At 41.8% G+C, this 19,306-nt stretch overlaps 2 protein-coding genes across 4 annotated transcripts; both read left to right on the top strand.

Annotated features, from left to right (window-relative positions):
- The first annotated feature begins 758 nt into the window (after positions 1–758).
- On the top strand, positions 759–13,648 carry mkrn1 (makorin, ring finger protein, 1). 3 transcript variants are annotated; one of them, XR_008832977.1, is made up of 9 exons: positions 759–856; positions 1,395–1,526; positions 6,025–6,209; positions 7,569–7,786; positions 9,901–10,115; positions 11,476–11,586; positions 11,911–12,055; positions 12,442–13,339; positions 13,418–13,648. XR_008832977.1 is itself a non-coding variant. In XM_056424450.1 (8 exons), the coding sequence occupies exons 1-8, from the start codon at positions 783–785 to the stop codon at positions 12,652–12,654; spliced, it is 1,293 nt and encodes a 430-aa protein (XP_056280425.1). In that variant the 5' UTR covers positions 759–782; the 3' UTR covers positions 12,655–13,648. The 3 variants fall into 3 exon arrangements, 2 of the variants coding, with proteins under 2 accessions (XP_056280425.1, XP_056280426.1); XM_056424450.1 differs by having other exon boundaries at positions 12,442–13,648; XM_056424451.1 differs by lacking the exon at positions 11,476–11,586 and having other exon boundaries at positions 9,901–10,082; positions 12,442–13,648.
- Positions 13,649–14,456: 808 nt separating this feature from the next.
- On the top strand, positions 14,457–16,768 carry tmem121b (transmembrane protein 121B). Its single transcript, XM_056425485.1, has 3 exons — positions 14,457–14,479; positions 15,248–15,726; positions 15,783–16,768. Exons 1-3 carry the CDS (start codon positions 14,457–14,459, stop codon positions 16,766–16,768), a joined length of 1,488 nt encoding a protein of 495 aa, XP_056281460.1.
- Positions 16,769–19,306: the final 2,538 nt, after the last annotated feature.

Raw genomic sequence — 19,306 nt, 5'->3', positions numbered from 1 at the left:
GCATGAAATAATTTCTTGGAAACACACGTTTCAGATACCAACATGTTTGCTTCAGCAAGATAGTTTTATTAAGCGTCTTTATGGACCTAGAAAAGCGCTATAGAAGTCTAAATTATTATTATTATTGTTATTAATAAATGTTTTTATTATTATTATTGCAGTATGAATGTAATCAGACATTATTAAATAATAAATGATTGCGTATATATGTATTGAAGCATATTTATTCACTGTGACATACTGGTGGTATATTGGCATGAAGAAAGCAAACACCAAGGATGCTTTGCTAATCACGAGTTTCTGTACTTCTCTCTCCTAATCAGAAACAAAGGCACAGAACAATGCCTCAAACTGTTATTTTCTGGCTCACTGAATATGACATATTACAGTTTGCATTTTCTGAATTACTCTCTTTGTAGAGTTTTACAATTGTAGAAATTATATCTCCACTGGGTGGAAACATTCTCTATCAAGACCAATATGTCCAGCGAGAATCTAATGGCAAAAACCGTGCACAGTTTGATGACATTTATAGTTTAACCAAATTATGTTGAGAAAATCTTTGAAATTGTGTTTAAATGTTCCAAATCCGGGAAGAATATATTGCAGTAATAAGTCAACAACAGTATACTGATGTTGTCGCACACTGCTGCCCCCTAGTGGACAATACCTGGATCTAGGTGTTCGGTGAATTCCGACTCGAACCGTACATATACGAAAGAAGCCGAGCGGGAGCGGAGCTTACCGGAACATCCGGCTGTAGTTTCTCAACATAAACAGCAATGGCGGAGGCAGCAGCAGCGTCTACGGCGGCTTCACCAGTAACAGTAGGTTGGACCAAACACGTAACCTGCAGGTGAGACAAGAAAAAGGACTATTCCGATATCGAAGATAATCACAGCGTCTGTCGTTCGATCCGAAAATAGCTGTTAAGCGGCGACTGACAACGGCGTCATCCGAGGCTGCTGCTCGCTAGCCGCGGCGCGCCTGTGTGGTGCTCTCCGTCTTATGGTCCCCGGGCAGACCCGCGGCTGTGGGGCTCAACGGCCAGCGCGCGAGACACAACGGTTAACTCGGCGAGCGTTCAATGCCAGGCTATACTATTGGACATGTCAAAACAACTGTCCTACAAGAGAGTTATACACCACCTAATATTAATGTTGAGCAGTTATGTCAGTCTTTGACTTTTAAAACAAGTCGACGTAGCTGGTTGGTGAGTTTAAATGCACTTATACCTTCATATTAATAACACCTGCCACATATAAGCATAAGCGAACGTTATGAGTCCGATTGTTTGGTGGAGCTTGAATGCGTTGCCGATATGAAAGGGATGGACGACACGGTGGTCTCGTGTTTAAGTTTTATTTACTTGACTTACTGTTTTGTATTTCCAGGTATTTCATGCACGGTCTATGCAAAGAAGGAGATCACTGTCGATATTCCCACGATCTGACCAACAGCCAACCCGCAGCTATGACTTGCAAGTTCTTTCAGAAGGGAAACTGTGTGTTTGGAGATCGTTGCAGGTAAAGTCACAATCTAAAATTACATTATTCCTTTGTGGGTGCAATTTAATAAGGTTTGGCTCATGTGTGTACATGTCCAAAGTCAGCTGCCACAGCTTAAAACTAGAACGGGCACTCGGTAGAGCGCATACCTTCGCATATCACAAGATTGGGCATTGAATTATGAACATTTTGGCATTAGTTGCATGCCAATTGAATAGAAATTGACCGCGCTATGGTAAAAAGAAGATTTTGACCTTTTCATGACCTTGACCTTTGACCCGATCGATCCCCGGATAATACCCAATCATCCCACCAAATTTCATGCGATTCGGTTTAATACTTTTTGAGTTATGAGAGTAACACGCATACAAATAAATAAATAAATACACGGCGATCAAAGCATAACCTTCCGCATTTTCAATGCGAAGGTAACGAGTACTTCTGGTTGTCTGTTAATCTCCATCATAACTTCCTTTCTATAAGTGGCCTTTGCTTTGCTGTCAGTGTGTTGTAGGATGCTCCTCTAGTGGAGCAGACACCTGTGTCGGAGTCACTCGGCTGTGACATTTCAGAATTGCTCTGCAGGAAAGAAATGTCTTGTATATAAAAATTGTGTGGGAGAGTGTGGTGGTCGTGTATGTTGGACACTCCTGCTCCCGGTCTTTATTGAGATGAAAAGGACAACACAGGGCATTAGGGACTCAGCCGATTGTATTTGGGAAGATTATTTTGAAAATTATTCTGTTGTGTTTTCTCAAAATCCTGCGTGTACAGGTGTTTTAATCATTACTTGTTTTGTTTATAAAACTAATTCATAATAAACCACGCACAATTTTCAAGATCCTGATTTTAAAATATTTATAATTTCCTGATTAAGTCCAAAAACCCAATCGTGGTCAGTTTACTATGCGAGAGAACTTGGAGAACCAGCACATATTCCCATTTGAGCCGGTGACATTTTGGCGTTGACTTGTCCATCTTATAACCAATAACTGCTTTGTTACACATTTATCAAAATTAGTATTTATTAATTATTATTGATTGGCTAATTGATGAAAATGAGTTGTAAAGACTTGGACATAGTCTATCCCATTGGGATGAATACAAATCATTAAGCATGAGGTTGGCTACAGGATACTGTTTGAAAATTAGCCTCCTGATTTATCACAATCATTTCTGCATAAAAAAAAAAAAAAAAATTACTGTTTTAAATACACGCATTCAACTTTTTATCGAAGAGCATAACGGGTTTTTTTAAAGGGCGGTACGTTGAATCCATTAATCTTTTTACGGTTACGTGATCCAGAGTTTCATTTTGTTTCCAACGCATCTTAACTTTGAATAAACCCAGGCGGCAGCAGGCGGTGTCTGTTCCATGTCTGTCTGATAACCAGCAGCAGCGGGGGGGCATTAGTTATTCAGCTATTCACACACTTGATCATTTTCTTTTAATACTCTGCTTGTTGTCGGAAGCACCGAGCTGTTGTTGTGTTGATTAGGCACATTCCTCCACTCTTGTGATGGAGATGCAGTGAGGTGTCCTCTAAATGTCTGTGGCCCCGTTGGGGGGGGGGGGGCTCTCTAAGAGTCCAGAGAAAAGCTCTCACTGTGGGGGGTTTGTTATGGCTGAACTCCCAGGGCGCTGCTGTCTATTGTGATGGGCTCTGTCTAGCCCTCTCGCTCTCTTCTGTCTCCTCACTCTCTCTCTCTCTTCTGCAACACCCAGGGCCAGACAGACTGCATTGCAATTGCATAATGCCCCCCCCCCCCACCCACCCACCCATCCCCCGTGCTGTCGCTGGGGCTCTCGGGTCCATTCTGCTGCAGCACCCTCCTCTGTCAGTGACGTATGCGTAGCTCCAGCAGCCCCCCCACCCCAATTATCCAGCGCTCCCAGTGGCTGTCTGGGAACAGACTGGTTAACAATGTTATGATAGAGCTCACCATCATGGGTGAGCAGGTGTTCCTTCTGTATGGATGTGCATGTGCACCGGCTGTCCTGGCCCACGATGAGCTACGTTGCCGTTGGCGAGTCATTCAAATTATTAGGAGATTAATGATCTAAATTATATCTAAAATACTTGCTTTAATTTGGAAATATTGGTAGTTTTAATTGCGTATTATAAAATATATATTTTATACGATTTTGAAAACATCTGTACAAGTTTCTTGCCCGACACGAATGTTTTTTATACAGTTGATTTATAAATAATTCCGATGCATCTGGGGCGACAGATATCTGTCTGCGCAGGCACGTGTGTCAATGTGGCTGTAAAAAACTCTGACTGCCCTGTTGCTGGGCAGATTAACCCCTTGTAGACATGAGGATCGGCTGGAGAAGACTTTTTCCCAGAACCCCACTGGACCCCTAATGCCTCTCATCAGCCCTCCTGATCTTCCCGTTTATGCCGTTGCTCCACTCCAAACAGAATCACGTCCGCTGTGCACAAAGGCAGCTATTCATTTCAGGTGGTTGTTGTGGTTTATAATGGCTTATTAGTTCCCACTCTCACATTCACTGCTAGTGTCCACACACAGCTGGCTAAATCTGAGGCGGCAGCAAGTTAAACAAACCGGTCCAGAGGCAATCCCACGAACGCTGACTTGAGGCAATAGTCAAACGTGTCATTTTGGCCTGTTGCCAGGCAGCTTGATGTTCCCCTGTCGACGGCTCCAGATATGTTTCAGACGGTTAACCTCCCGGGACGCAAGAGGAACATTGATGACAAATTCAAGAGATGGACAATACGAATGGTAGCCAAAGGGATTAGAGGTGAACGCCAAGGTCAAGGTACATCAGTGTCAGATCTCACCAGCCGTCGCCGTTTGAGCCAAAGTGGACTTCATTAAAGACGAGCGAGGAGGAAACCGCTGTCCAAAGCCACATTGGAATTTGCCAAAATGCATATTGAGAAGCCACAAAGCTTCTGGGAGAGAGACGCAACTGGAGCTTTTTGGCCATCAGCTCTATGTTTACAGAGCAGAACTGGAGGAGGGGCCTTTGCTGCATCTGGCACAGGGGGCCTTGCATCTGTGCAGAATTTCATTCAGATTTTTATGATTGTTTTGAACTACAATTCAAAAACAAAGTCTGATTTCCATTAGTTAATTTTCAGTTCTATATATATATTTTAAAATTATATATATTTTTAACCCTTGTGTTGCCTGAGGGTCATTTTGACCCGACTCAATATTACACCCTCCCCCCGCCTTAGGATTAATTTGACCCCATTCAATGTTTAATGTCGGTGTTCTTTCGGTAGTCAACAAACAAACATAAAGTGCCTCACACTTAAACTTGGAAAACAATATTAATTCTAATAATTTTCTGGAGGTTTTAATTGCTGGCGTCAAATTGAACCCAAAGGGTAAAATATGTTAGTAAATATAAAGGTAACAGGAGGGTGAAACATTGAATCGGGTCAAAATGACCCAAAGGCGGGGGGAGGGTGTAATATTGATTCGGGTCAAAATGACCCTAAGGCAACACAAGGGTTAATTATATTTGTTTTATATATAGATAAACAAATATATATATTTTTAAAATGATATTTATTTTATATAGATACAAAAATATATATATTTGTTTAATATATATAGATAAATATATATTTATTTTATGTGTATGAATGTGTGTATATATACAGGACTGTCTCAGAAAATTAGAATATTGTGATAAAGTTCTTTATTTTCTGTAATGCAATTAAAAAAACAAAAATGTCATGCATTCTGGATTCATTACAAATCAACTGAAATATTGCAAGCCTTTTATTCTTTTAATATTGCTGATTATGGCTTACAGCTTAAGAAAACTCAAATATCCTATCTCTAAATATTAGAATATCATGAAAAAGTATACTAGTAGGGTATTAAACAAATCACTTGAATCGTCTAATTAACTCGAAACACCTGGAAACACATTTTCAAATGTTTGATTTTGTTTTGCTGTTATAAATCTTTTTTTTTACTTGGTCTGAGGAAATATTCAAATTTTATGAGATAGGATTTTAGAGTTTTCTTAAGCTGTAAGCCATAATCAGCCATATTAAAAGAATAAAAGGCTTGCAATATTTCAGTTGATTTGTAATGAATCCAGAATGCATGACATTTTTGTTTTTTTAATTGCATTACAGAAAATAAATAACTTTATCACAATATTCTAATTTTCTGAGACAGTCCTGTATATATAAATATTTTTTAAATATGTATATTTTTTATTATATATAATTTATATATATAAATGTATATGATTTTTTTTAAATTTCTTAATATATATATATTGTGTTTAATTCTATATATATACATATATCTATTTGTTATATATATATAGATGAAAATATATATATTTCTTGTATTATGATTTTGTTCTATATATTACATTTTAATTTAATATATATATCTAGATAACTATATATGCATTTCATTTTTTATTATTATTTATTAATTAATATATGCATGCTGTTGGGCAGTAAAATCCTTTGAACTGTGACTCTCTTGGTCCTTTGTACCTCCTCAGGTTTGAACACTGTAAACCAGAGAAGACTGAGGAGGAGTTGCCAACATCACAGGCGCTGCCGCTGCCCTCTGTCTCGAAGGCCGGCTCGTCAGACCCAGAACCCAGTGGGCCAACACCTGGTTCAGGGGCACAAGACTGGGTCAACGCTGCCGAGTTTGTTCCAGGACAACCGTACTGCGGGCGGGGTGAGTTGATGGCATTAAACCGTGTGATGGTTATCACACCTGAACACTAGATGGAAAGGTCTCCATCGTAATAAATGTGATAAATCAACACTGGCTCATGTGTGACATTGAGACTCAACCGCCCACATTCTTTATTAGCAGCCAATTGGGTTTCACGAGAGTTGTACACTTAATAAGTATCTATGATAATAGTTTCACTGGACCTTCTGGGCTCACTGGACATTTAAAAGCCTTTTGTCCTTCACATGTCTGATGCTCCTCAACCTGGGAGACACAGTTGGTCCTTTTGGGGTTAATGTACTCTTTTATTATTCGTTGCAATTCCAACACCCTCTGGGGCTCGTCTCCATTTGGCGTAGTTCATTCACGCTCGTCTGAACACCTTCATTCAGACTTTGATGTGGACCGGAACGAGACCACCTGAAAAGGATTTGATTTTAACTCCCAGCTGAACACCGGCTGTGAATGACCCTCATGGTGCTCTGAGGAATGTGGGTTCAGGGGTCATCTACTGCCACGTGTTCTCAAAATACAGAGAGAGTTCTGACTTTGTCAGGGTAAGTTAGATGAGACTGCTGGTGTTCCTGTTGGTGCTGTGACCCGACCACCACAGAAGTGCGTCTATACGTTTGCTGACGCATATTTAGATTTCACACGACTTTTTCCTCGAGATTTTGACACGATGACAAACTGACGATACAGATGTAAGAAACATTATATTTCTCCACAGGGCTCTTTGCGTGAAGCTGTCGGAAACGTATGATAACGATCGGAGCCGATCGATGGCAAACACGAGGCATTTTAGTGGATGTAGCGTTACATTTGTGCTCTGGCAGCTTGTTTCTCCATCAATAAAAGGTTATTTTATATAAAGGTTATTTTATTTATTTTATTTTAATTTTTTAAATTTAAAACACAAAACTACAATTGCCGACATTGAATGTCTTTTATTTTTTTGCCAAGGCAAGTTTTTTTGTCTTCAACCTGAACAATATATTAACTGCTTAAAGGTACAGTATATATATATATAATATGTGTCTTCAGACTACAGCTTAAAACGTTTTAACTTCAAACTATGACCAATAACAACAGTGTACAGTATACTTAAAGAAACGCACACAAACAAACACACACTCTCTGTCTACAGCTTCAAACTTCAGCAATTATTTTGCAGAAATATGAGCATATTTTTGTCTGGCAGAATACGAGCTCAAAAGGTACCCTTTAATTTGAAAGGTTGGTTAAATTGAGGGCTCATTTGCATAAAAAGGCATTGCCTGGTAAGCAGCCCGGGGAGTTTTTTTAATTTATTTATTTTTATGACACAAAGTAAATGTAAACTTGTATTCCTGCGTGCAGCCGAGACGCCCGAGGGCTTGGGCCCGCTCATCGAGGAGTCGGACGGCGAGGCGTCGCCGGACAAGAAGGAGCTGAGGAAGCAGCTCTGTCCCTACGCGGCCGTCGGCGAGTGCCGCTACGGAATCAACTGCGCCTATCTCCATGGCAACGTGTGCGACTTGTGCGGCCTCCAGGTGCTCCACCCCACCGACAACGCCCAGCACTCGGCCCACACCAAGGTACGGGCTACAGAAACAACCAGAGGGGGGTAATGATGCTCATTGACATTCACACGGTCCTGGAAAAGTCATGTGGTAATAAAATGTTTATTTCCAGGCCTGGAAAAGTCCTTGAAAAAAATTAATGGAAATGTGTTATAATCACGTTCATTTACGCTGAGTTTTAAATAATGAATATGTTTTTTTTTAAATGACGGCATACGCTCTCATACTCACTTTTTGTTTTTAACGCACCTCCAGAGTCTTATATTATTTTTCTTACATTTTAATCATCATTTGTTTCATTTAAGATTATAATGTATGCTTTGGAATTCTCATTGTTAGTTTTAAATACTACATTTTCTCACTTTTTCGTGTATACACCGAGATTTTACAAAATGTTCCTTATGGTAATTTGTTTAAACCCTTGTGTTGCCTGAGGGTCATTTTGACCCGAATCAATATTACACCCTCCCCCCGCCTTTGGGTCATTTTGACCCGATTCAATGTTTCACCCTCCTGTTACCTTTATATTTACTAACATATTTTACCCTTTGGGTTCAATTTGACGCCAGCAATTAAAACCTCCAGAAAATTATTAGAATTAATATTGTTTTCCAAGTTTAAGTGTGAGGCACTTTATGTTTGTTTGTTGACTACCGAAAGAACACCGACATTAAACATTGAATGGGGTCAAATTAATCCTAAGGCGGGGGGAGGGTGTAATATTGAGTCGGGTCAAAATGACCCTAAGGCAACACAAGGGTTAAAGTCCTGGACACCCATCGGTCACCATCAGTAGGACCCCTGTGATTGGGGACAGCTGACGTGCCAGTCTTGTGTCACTTTTGGTTAATTAGTCTATTTAACAGTCGGCACTGGCTTGAACTGAGAAGCTGTTCCCTAAATGTTCTGAGCACTTGATAATGAGTTGAGTGATGTCAGAGTGAAGGGACTGTGTGTATTTTGCTGAGTCAACCGTAGAATACAACAACAGGTCAGCATTTGATCCACTTTTATTCCTGGTACTGATCCCCGAGGCTAATCCCCCTCTCAAAGCCTCTCCGGTGTTTATGGAACAGATTCGCTTCCATGATATTGATTGTCAGTCCTCACTGACACTGACCCCCTGGAGGGGGGGTGTTTAACTCACACACACATCCTCCTGTGTGTTTTAAACGTAATATCCGTCTCTATTGTTTGATCAAGACCAGCCTTGGCTAATAAATGTAATGCAACAAAACGTGGACAACGAGATCCCCTGAAATAACTTCCAACCCGTTCCCAGGTTTTAAAAAATGCCCCATAATTTCCTCTAATAATTCTGATAATTTTATAGAATTGTTGTTCTTTGTTTTGTCGTTCTATGTTGCCTGTACTAGGTAGGTACACACGCAAAATCTACATATTATTTTGAATTATATTTTAAAAAACAAAGAAATAAGTTATAATTGTTAATAGTTGTTTAAAAAATGTATAACAATAAATAAGAATAACATTTAATATGATTTTCTGATTTTTCTTCACAAAATCTAAGAAAACACTTTGAATCTGTAGACTACTAATAGTCATATTATTGCCTAATAGTCTTATTACTGTCTCATAGTTTTATTACTGCCTAATAGTTTTATTACTGTCTAATAGTCTTATTACTGTCTAATAGTCTTATTACTGTCTAATAGTCTTATTACTGCCTAATAGTCTTATTACTGTCTAATAGTTTTATTACTGCCTAATAGTCTTATTATTGCCTAATAGTCTTATTACTGCCATTTGTATGACAGTTGCTCATATCCTGAAAGCCTTAATAAGTATATTTATTTTTTAACAAAGGTTAAATGTTATTTCACAAGTTTCAAAAAGTGCCCCAATTTATTTTTAAATGCTCCTGGAGTTCAGTCAGTTGGGGGGGGGGGGGGAGGCAGTTAGCCCCTAAAAAATATGTAAATGTCCTCCCCTGCTATACGGAGTGTCATACGTCCTTGTACGTTTTTTCCATGTGAAAAGCTGCTTGTGCTACTTTATAATTAGAAATGGTTCTTTAACGAAGGTAAATGACGTTGCCAGCCCAATCCTCCGATGTTAGTCCCGTCCTAAAACAAAAAGTGTAACTGTCCTCCCGCCCCTCTCCCTAGGTGTGCATCGAGGCCCACGAGAAGGACATGGAGATCTCCTTCGCCATCCAGCGCAGCAAGGACATGATGTGCGGCGTGTGCATGGAGGTCGTGTTCGAGAAGGCCAACCCGAGCGAGCGGCGCTTCGGCATCCTCTCCAACTGCAGCCACTGCTACTGTCTGAAGTGCATCCGCAAGTGGAGGTGTGCCAAGCAGTTCGAGAGCAAAATCATCAAGTGAGTCACGAGGAAAAGGAAACGCGGCGCCGTGAATGAATGTTAAATTATTACAGATCTGTATTTCCGTGAGATTTTTTTCTTCCGTGTCTGATAAATGTGACCACAAGGTATTTCTGAAATACAGGAGTGGAACATTCACACACCTGAAGCGACTTCACTCGCTTGACCTTTTGTGGCTTTTTCGCGTCACTCGTGCGAGGGGCGGGGCTTATCGCTGTGGCTTTACGCCGTTATATTTTGCTTCATCCACCATGGAAGAACGAACGCCCTCGTGTTTGGGTTCATAACATATATATATATAAATAAATGTATGTGTGTGTGTGTGTATATATATGTGTGTGTATATACAGGACTGTCTCAGAAAATTAGAATATTGTGATAAAGTTCTTTATTTTCTGTAATGCAATTAAAAAAACAAAAATGTCATGCATTCTGGATTCATTACAAATCAACTGAAATATTGCAAGCCTTTTATTCTTTTAATATTGCTGATTATGGCTTACAGCTTAAGAAAACTCTAAAATCCTATCTCATAAAATTTTAATATTTCCTCAGACCAAGTTAAAAAAAAAGATTTATAACAGCTGAGTGTTTGTCAAGGCTCAGGAAACCCTTGCAGGTGTTTCGAGTTAATTAGACAATTCAAGTGATTTGTTTAATACCCTACTAGTATACTTTTTCATGATATTCTAATATTTAGAGATAGGATATTTGAGTTTTCTTAAGCTGTAAGCCATAATCAGCAATAAATCAGAATAAAAGGCTTGCAATATTTCAGTTGATTTGTAATGAATCCAGAATGCATGACATTTTTGTTTTTTGAATTGCATTACAGAAAATAAAGAACTTCATCACAATATTCTAATTTTCTGAGACAGTCCTGTATATATATATATATACACATATATATGTATGTATGTGTGTATATATATATAAAATAAGCTTGGACATAGTTTAATACAAACATGAAATATCTTTTACATTTTGTTATGGAAAAATTGCAAAAAAAGATGTAAATTAAGAAATCGTGTACATTTGTTTTTAGATTGTTTTTGTGTTGCAGTCATTGTTTTAAATGGTTGTAAAATATTCAATTCAATTATTACACTAATGGACAAAGTTCATACCGAGGATATATAGCTAGAGGCGGCGTAGCTCTAGCGGACGCTATTCCAGACATCCTTCTCTAAGCTCAGAAAGAAAAGGTTCTGAGCAAGTTGCTCTACAACTCAGACCCTTTATCCTCTGAGCTCTTCTCTTGTTCTTAATAACAACACGGTGGCGTTGGTAGGTTGTGTTCTTCATGAAACTCCGATCCCAGTGACCACAAGGACCGTTTGACTCTTCTTGTTCGCAGGTCTTGCCCGGAGTGTCGGATCACATCCAACTTCGTCATCCCAAGCGAGTACTGGGTGGAGGAAAAGGAGGACAAGCAGAAACTCATCCAGAAATACAAGGACGGCATGGGGTACACGCTCACAACGGGCTGAGAAGCCTTCAAACGACTAACGCAGTGAAAGGAACAGACGCAGTCGCTTGTTCTGCCTCTTTAGCACTAATTCTAACGCGGAGGTATTTTTAAAGAGCGCATCAATGAGTTCATCTCTTCAGTCCGGTGTGGGTGGCGATGATGGAAAGCTCTGCGGTTGCAGAGTAGACTTTAACTCGTTTGAAAAGCTCCATCTTCCAGAAGTGCATGGGGGTTCCTCCTCTGGCGGGCTGTTGGTCTCTGAATCCTCCAGACAGACTTTGAGCATGTTTTGTATTGTTCCCCTCTCTTTCTCTCCTGCAGGACTAAAGCGTGTCGGTACTTTGACGAGGGTCGTGGAACGTGTCCGTTTGGCTCAAACTGCTTCTATAAGCACGTGTTTCCTGACGGGCGGCTGGAGGACACTCAACCCCAGAGAAGACAGACCGGATCCAACAGCAGGAACCGGGTAAAAGTTCTTATATTTATATATATATATATATGGAAATAAATATATTTATGTATATATGGAAATAAATATATTTATATATATATATATATAAATATATTTATGTATGTATATATATTTATAGATGTATGGAAATAAATATATTTATATATACAAATATCTTTTTATATATATATATATAAAGATATTTATATAAATATATCTATTTTTATGTATGTAAATATATTTATTTTATGTGTATATATATGTATGTTTTTATATATATATATATATGATTCTATCTTAAATGCTCTTGTCCTCAGCAGCAGCGTGGGTCCTAACAGATTATATTTATTTAATTCATTATCTTTTTTGAGAATGACGCTCTTTTGCCCTCGTCCTCCCAGAGCTCGAGGCGAACGCCGCTGTGGGACATCTTCGACGAGCGGGAAAGCACGGACTCCTTCGACAACGAGGACGAGGAGCTGGTGACCTTCGAGCTGAGCGAGATGCTCCTCATGCTGCTGGCGGCGGGAACCGACGACGAGGTCACGGACTCGGAGGACGAGTGGGACTTGTTTCACGAGGAGCTGGACGATTTCTACGAGATCTACCTATAGCCCCCCCCCCCCCCCCCCTCATGTATACTAGACACTAGAATGGACTGTCTCGTGCGAGTGATGGACAGTAGCTTTCCCCCCCCCCCCTCCCTGTATTGCGGCAGTGCTTTGAAGCAGGCCATTAATAAATGAACTTTTAACAGAAGAAAAAGAAAGAAAGAAAAAAGTCTAACAAAGTGCGCTCGTGCTAAACCTTTTCTAGACTTCTCTCCTCGTGCGTCCATCTTGTGCAATTTGTGTTTCAAAGGATAAAATGACAAATAACTCGATATAAGATTCTAACTTTCTCTCTCTTCAGATATTGCTAATAAACATTGTCCGGTTTGTTTTGCGGGTGTGGGTTTAACTGATCCTCTCCCCGGGTGTTCACGCGTGCTTCTGAGGATGCACTCTTCACTTACTCGCCACCATTTGCTGTAATCGTGATGGGCGTGTTGTAAGATTTTACATTATTTTGTTGTTCCTTTATTAAAGCTGCTGATATATTGTGCTGCTGTTTTAGATGCATACTCATGTTACTGTACTGAAAATGTACCGTGTCCCTCTTTTTCAGGGGCAGGAAGTCCGTCATGATTCATTAGACGCTCGTGAATCTGTCCTTCAAAGCAAGCGACCAATGAGAGCCCCCGATCCCAAAATGTTGTTTTTTTGTAACTGACATTTCAGTGTCTGAGCAGCTGATGATGTAAGTTATGGAAAGATGCTGCGTGGCTGGATGCTTCACGACGGATTACTACTGAACTACATGTTACTCTCCTTTAAGAGGCTGACTGAAGGGAGTCTGGTACCAGGATCAGGTCCAGGATCTGGTCCAGGATCTGGTCTAAGAGTAGACCTGCTGAGTCTCTCTCTCTCTCTCCACACACGGACAAGTCTACGAAATGTTCAGTCCTTAGAATGATGTTATGCAATTTAAGTGAAATTTATATATATCGGGTTTTCAAAAGTATAGTTTTGTGTTTCTTTGAGGCCTATTAAATTCAAATTGATCTTATTTTGTGTCTGGTATTATTAGAAAAAATAAAGCACTTTTATTTAAAAATGAGCTGAGCATCCAGGAACACCTGTGGTACCAAGACCTTCCTCCAACCAGACCATAATTCATCTCTAAGTGGTGCAGTCACGGAGCTGAGACGTTTCATTCCCCAGGTAGACCACATAGACCACGTAGACCACATAGACCACATAGACCAGGTTGACCACATAGACCAGGTAGACCACATAGACCACGTAGACCCTCGGCACTCGGACTCATCCAGACTCCTGATGGTCTCCACCTGTTAAAGATATTTGAATGCATATGTTTGTACGGAAATATGTGTTTTCTATGTTCCACAGCCATCCATCTTAACTTGAAATTAAAGTTTATTATAAATCTCTGAACTGGGTGGAGTCTAAATATGTGCGTCTATTGTCTTGTTTAAGTCGTGGTGGATGGACTATAGGTTCTGATTATGATAATCAGAGACGGCCATCGGTGTGGACGCCCGTTCTCATCACTGCGATGAACATATAAATATATCTGTCATTTTAATGAGACACTTTCTCTAAATGATGACAGTATCTCATCAGTTAGTTTGCAGGGTTCCACAGGGTCACCAACAATAAATAAAAGCAACATCATAACATTTTGTTTAGCCTAAAATCACAAATTACAAACTCACCTCAGAAAGCTAAACAATGTGTACACATACGACATCCCTGACCTTTGACCTCACATCTGATCAGGGAAAAAACTCCGAAGAAAACAGAACAAACCCTCTCAGGGGAAGCTCTAAATTCTGGAATGTCCGGTTTCCGGAATGTTAGATTCTGTTTCCAGAATGTCAGTTAGTCCGAAATAACCAGATTACATTCCGGAATTCCCTCAGAGGGCTTTACAATCTGAACACATATGACATCTCTGACCTTTGACCTCACATCGGATCAGGAACAACTCCCCCCCAAAAAAACAGAAAAAGAACTTTAAGGGGAAAAAAGATGTAAGACCTCTTCAGGAGAGCAACAGAGGAGGATCCCTCTCCAGACGAACACATGTCATGTGACCAGACGAACAGAGTTGTGCATATTCACTCACGTGCACTAACATGGACTCACGTGCACTCACATGCACTAAAAGAATGCATGTCGGTCCAGCTATAAGTCAAGGTGAAGCTCACACAGGAGAAACTCTTCATTCTCAGGTAGACAGACATTACTTCTCTATATCTTGAAATGAATAATATTGGCTGCAATACTAATATTCCACCTGTTAAATACAGCCTGTGTCATTATTATTATTTGTATAATTATTAGTATGATTAATACATGTATTTATTGACAACATAAAGTATTACAAACTAAATCATAAATAAATGAAAACGTGTGCAGTCCAGTCCAGCATACTCCGTGCCTGCCTTTGCGCATTTCTCTTTCTCGCCCCCTTTAAAAGTATCAGGAAGGGAGAAGAAGAAGTGAAAAAAAAAGGAGAGAAGGGGAGGGGGCCGCCCAAATACAATGATCACAAACACCGGGACCGACAATCTGAAGGCAGACCACCACCGAGCCACCGCGAGCTGTTCCCCAGACTCCCCCGTCCCCTCTCCTCTGGAAGCCGGCCAGCAGAGCAGGAGACCGGGCAGCCGTCAGTCCACGAGCCGCAGAGGAGAAGCGGAGGAGAGACGCGCAGCATCATCACCCCGGAGGAGAGCCGCAGCATCATCGCCCCGGAGGAGAGCCGCAGCATCATCACCCCGGAGGAGAGCCGCAGCATCATCACCCCGGAGGAGAGCCGCAGCATCATCACCCCGGAGGAGAGCCGCAGCATCATCACCCCGGAGGAGAGCCGCAGCATCATCACCCCGGAGGAGAGCCGCAGCATCATCATCACCCCGGAGGAGAGCCGCAGCATCATCACCCCGGAGGAGAGCCGCAGCATCATCATCACCCCGGAGGAGAGCCGCAGCATCATCGCCCCGGAGGAGAGCCGCAGCATCATCACCCCGGAGGAGAGCCGCAGCATCATCCGAGAGAGCCGCAGCATCATCGCCCCGGAGGAGAGCCGCAGCATCATCACCCCGGAGGAGAGCCGCAGCATCATCGCCCCGGAGGAGAGCCGCAGCATCCACCCCCTGTACCCTCCGCCGCAGCCGCCGCCTGCGTCATGACATCGGGGGAGTTCATGCAGAGCGCCCCGCTGCTGGCGCCCCGGTCCCCGCGCAGCCTCCTGTACAAGGCGCTGTGCTTCCTCCTGCTCGTCTTCCAGGGCGGCGTGCTGGACTTCTACCTCATCATCTTCACCGACCTGTACTGGTGCTCGTGGATCGCCACGGACCTGGTGGTGATCTCGGGCTGGGGGATTTTCTTCATGAAGAACGCGCGCAGCAAGCGGGAGCGGGCCTGCGGCTTCCACCAGAAGAGCTCCGTCTTCGGCTGCAACCTCGGGGAGTTCACGTACGCCTACCTGGCCTGGCTCATATACGTCATCGCGTGCACCCCGAAGGTGGTGCTGATCCTGGAGACGTCCATCCTGGACCTGATCGAGCTCAAGGTCCCGTGCGGGGTGACCGGCTTCAAGATCGTCGTGCTGCTGTCCGCGCCGCTCCTCTTCTGCCTCATCAGCGCCATCATCGAGGACCTGAACGGGGCCACGCGGCACCGCTCCCACGGCTGCTTCATGAGCACCTGCGTGGACCTGCTGGACAGCTTCACGCTGGTGGAGATGCTGCTGAGGAGCGAGATCCCCACCGCGTACCTGAAGTACACCGTGGTGTCGGTGTACTTCGTGGTGCTGGCCGCGCCGGTGATCTGGCTGTACGAGCTGACCGCGTCGGAGCTGCGCTGCCGGTGGCTGTGGGCCCGCTTCTGCGCGGGCCTGCTGGTCAACGCGCCGCTGCTCGTGGTCAGGTGTTTCCAGGTGTACGTGTACGGGATGCCGGTGTCGGTGTTCATGTTCAAGAACATCTTCTTCCTGGCGTGTCGGCTCCTGGAGCTGGTGGAGCAGTGCGCGGCGGTGCGCGGCGCGCGGCGGCGGCTGGCCGGCGACGGCAACCCGGCCGAGTTCTCCCACTGCGTGTCGGAGAACGACATGTGTCCACACGGGTACGTCAACACCCTGGCGGTCACCCAGTCCTAGAGCCCCGCCGGGGGGGGGGGGGGGGGGTGATGGCGGAAAGTGTTTCGTTCAAAGACTCGCTCAGAGAATGGGAAAATCCGAATTATAAGAACCCAAATCCTGCTTCCAGACAGTGGCTTTGGATAAGACTTCCACAAGACACCTTCATGAAGGGATATTTAGGAAATAATATATTATATTTGCGATTTTATTTAGAATTAAATTAATATGGGAAAGAAAAAAGCTAATTATCCAGATCCAGACTTAAAGTGTCAATTATACACAAATGGCAACAATTAGTAGAGGTGTAGAGAGCTGCTAGCTATGGGCCATGGGCCATTGGTCATATATTGGGTCATTGTGGCCATGGGGCCATTGGGGCCATTGGATCATTGGGGCCATTGGGTCATTGGGGTCATTGGTGCCATTGGGTCATTGGGGCCATTGGATCATTGGGGCCATTGGGTCATTGTGGCCATGGGGCCATTGGATCATTGGGGCCATTAGGTCATTGTGGCCATGGGGCCATTGGGGCCATTGGATCATTGGGGCCATTGGGTCATTGTGGCCATGGGGCCATTGGGGCCATTGGATCATTGGGGCCATTGGGTCATTGTGGCCATTGGGTCATTGTGGCCATGGGGCCACGCCCTGGATGGTAACCCAACCTTGTACAATGGTGCTGAATAGAAATAGCTTGTTTGACTGCTGGACGTCTGTCTTCCCACAAACAGTGTCCTCGTGACGTCGTCAATCCACGGCAGTTTTCATCGGAACGGCTTTATAACTAACATAAATAGTTCCGAACAGACTGTCTGATGTCCTTTTGATGTTTCACAGTAACAGGTGCATCATCTGTGGAAAGAGATGTTAACTTTTGAACTTTTAGAATCGTGTTAGCGCCCACTTCTGTTGTATGGGGGGTGAATCATTAAATCTCAGCGATAAATACAACAACAAAAAGTAAAGTATGAAAACAATTCCAATATCTGCAGGGTTTGATTCCTAAATCACGGGGTATTACAGTCTGGGATTGTGAGCATCCACAGAGCTTAAAGATACGGCCCATCTGTAGAAATAACTGACTGGATGAAGAGGAGCGACTATAAAACTTGAGGCCTTCCAGGCACCCGACACCTGCTGCAACACATGGAGCGCACACTGCAGTGCGTTGGACCTCGTGTTGCACTGTGTGTGTTCAGTCTGCACGTTCCACCGACGCACTAAAGGAAGTACAGAGGGACAGCCGGACGACAGCTGGGACTTAAAGTGCAATTTAAAGAATCTTATGATTCACCTCTGCTACACCCCCCATATATATATATAAATATATATATAAATATATATATATATAAATATTTATATATTTATGAATAAATATATTTATGAATAAATATATTTATGAATAAATATATAAATATGTATATATAAATATATATATATCAATATTTATATATATTTATATATATATACAAATATTCATATAAATATTTATATATTTTTATAAATATGTATATTCATCTATAAATATTCATATATATAATAATATATATTTATAAATATATATTTATATATATAAATATTCATATATATAAATATATATATATTTATAAATATATATTTATATATATAAATATTCATATATATAAATATATATATATAGGGTTTTCTTTTTACAAGTGTTGGTCTCTGATATCCATAATTTAAAGAGTTTCTAAGGGTCATAAGGGACAAGACCTCAATATAAAAAAAATGTATTGCTCGTTTTTTATGTCCCATACCTCCAAGATTACAGAAAGAAAACACTGTTGTCCTCATATACGTTGTAGGAGAATGTCTTCTACACACATGTTGACGATGAGCTCGCCTGAGAGAGACTTTATGAACAAAGTGAAGCGTTGGAGAGACAGATTATTTATATTATTTCTTCAGCAGTCGGTATAGAGACCAAAGACAGATTTAAAAAGAGAGTGATGTTGTAACTACGTCTTTGTCTGCTGGGTGGATAACAATCTATGATATAGTATTTAGAATGTCAAGTTGGAAAAACTAATATAGAACAGCTGTTTGTGGCTTCCTCGTCATTTCCCTGTAGATTTCCGCAATGGAGGGAAACTATAGAGCAGAAAGTTATATTTACAAAAGAAGTGTGTGTGGTTATGGATCGCTCTGCTCCGATTCAGTACTACACACCTAAAAAATACAAACACAGCGCTGTCCGTGGTCCTGTTACATGTGTACTCATGACATCGTTGTTTTTACTATTTATATATTATATTATATAACAACGAGAAGAGCTAATTCCTCCTCCATCCCCACACGAGGCCCACAGTCATCAGTCTGTAGGTTTAATGTAACTTTGGCAAATATTAGATTTTTAGAAACGGCTGGCAAAACAAATGTTTATTTTTCATCATGGAGGTGGCAGGTCAGAGGATCTGATGGCATTTCTGTAACGGTGACCTTTGGGGTCATTTAAAAGACAACAAGCGTAATTACTGTCATCATATTACATACGTGTCATTTGATCACTGCATCCTTATCAATGTAGGGCAGCGG

This window comes from Pseudoliparis swirei, chromosome 10 (assembly GCF_029220125.1).
Source record: "Pseudoliparis swirei isolate HS2019 ecotype Mariana Trench chromosome 10, NWPU_hadal_v1, whole genome shotgun sequence".
NCBI classification, from domain to species: domain Eukaryota; kingdom Metazoa; phylum Chordata; class Actinopteri; order Perciformes; family Liparidae; genus Pseudoliparis; species Pseudoliparis swirei.
The sequence above is the reverse complement of the archived record's forward strand: the minus strand, read 5'-3'. Positions and strand labels throughout refer to the sequence as shown.

What these genes read in the sequence shown, in the direction of transcription:
- tmem121b (XM_056425485.1), top strand. Translation starts at nt 14,457, where the DNA reads ATGTTAGATTCTGTTTCCAGAAT. An exon ending in TTAGATTCTGTTTCCAGAAT is followed by an intron (nt 14,480 to 15,247) that starts GTCAGTTAGTCC and finishes CTCCTCTGGAAG; the next exon opens with CCGGCCAGCAGAGCAGGAGA. An exon ending in CACCCCGGAGGAGAGCCGCA is followed by an intron (nt 15,727 to 15,782) that starts GCATCATCGCCC and finishes CCTCCGCCGCAG; the next exon opens with CCGCCGCCTGCGTCATGACA.
- mkrn1 (XM_056424450.1), top strand. Translation starts at nt 783, where the DNA reads ATGGCGGAGGCAGCAGCAGCGTCTACGGCGGCTTCACCAGTAACAGTA. An exon ending in GTGTTTGGAGATCGTTGCAG is followed by an intron (nt 1,527 to 6,024) that starts GTAAAGTCACAA and finishes GTACCTCCTCAG; the next exon opens with GTTTGAACACTGTAAACCAG. An exon ending in GATCCAACAGCAGGAACCGG is followed by an intron (nt 12,056 to 12,441) that starts GTAAAAGTTCTT and finishes TCGTCCTCCCAG; the next exon opens with AGCTCGAGGCGAACGCCGCT.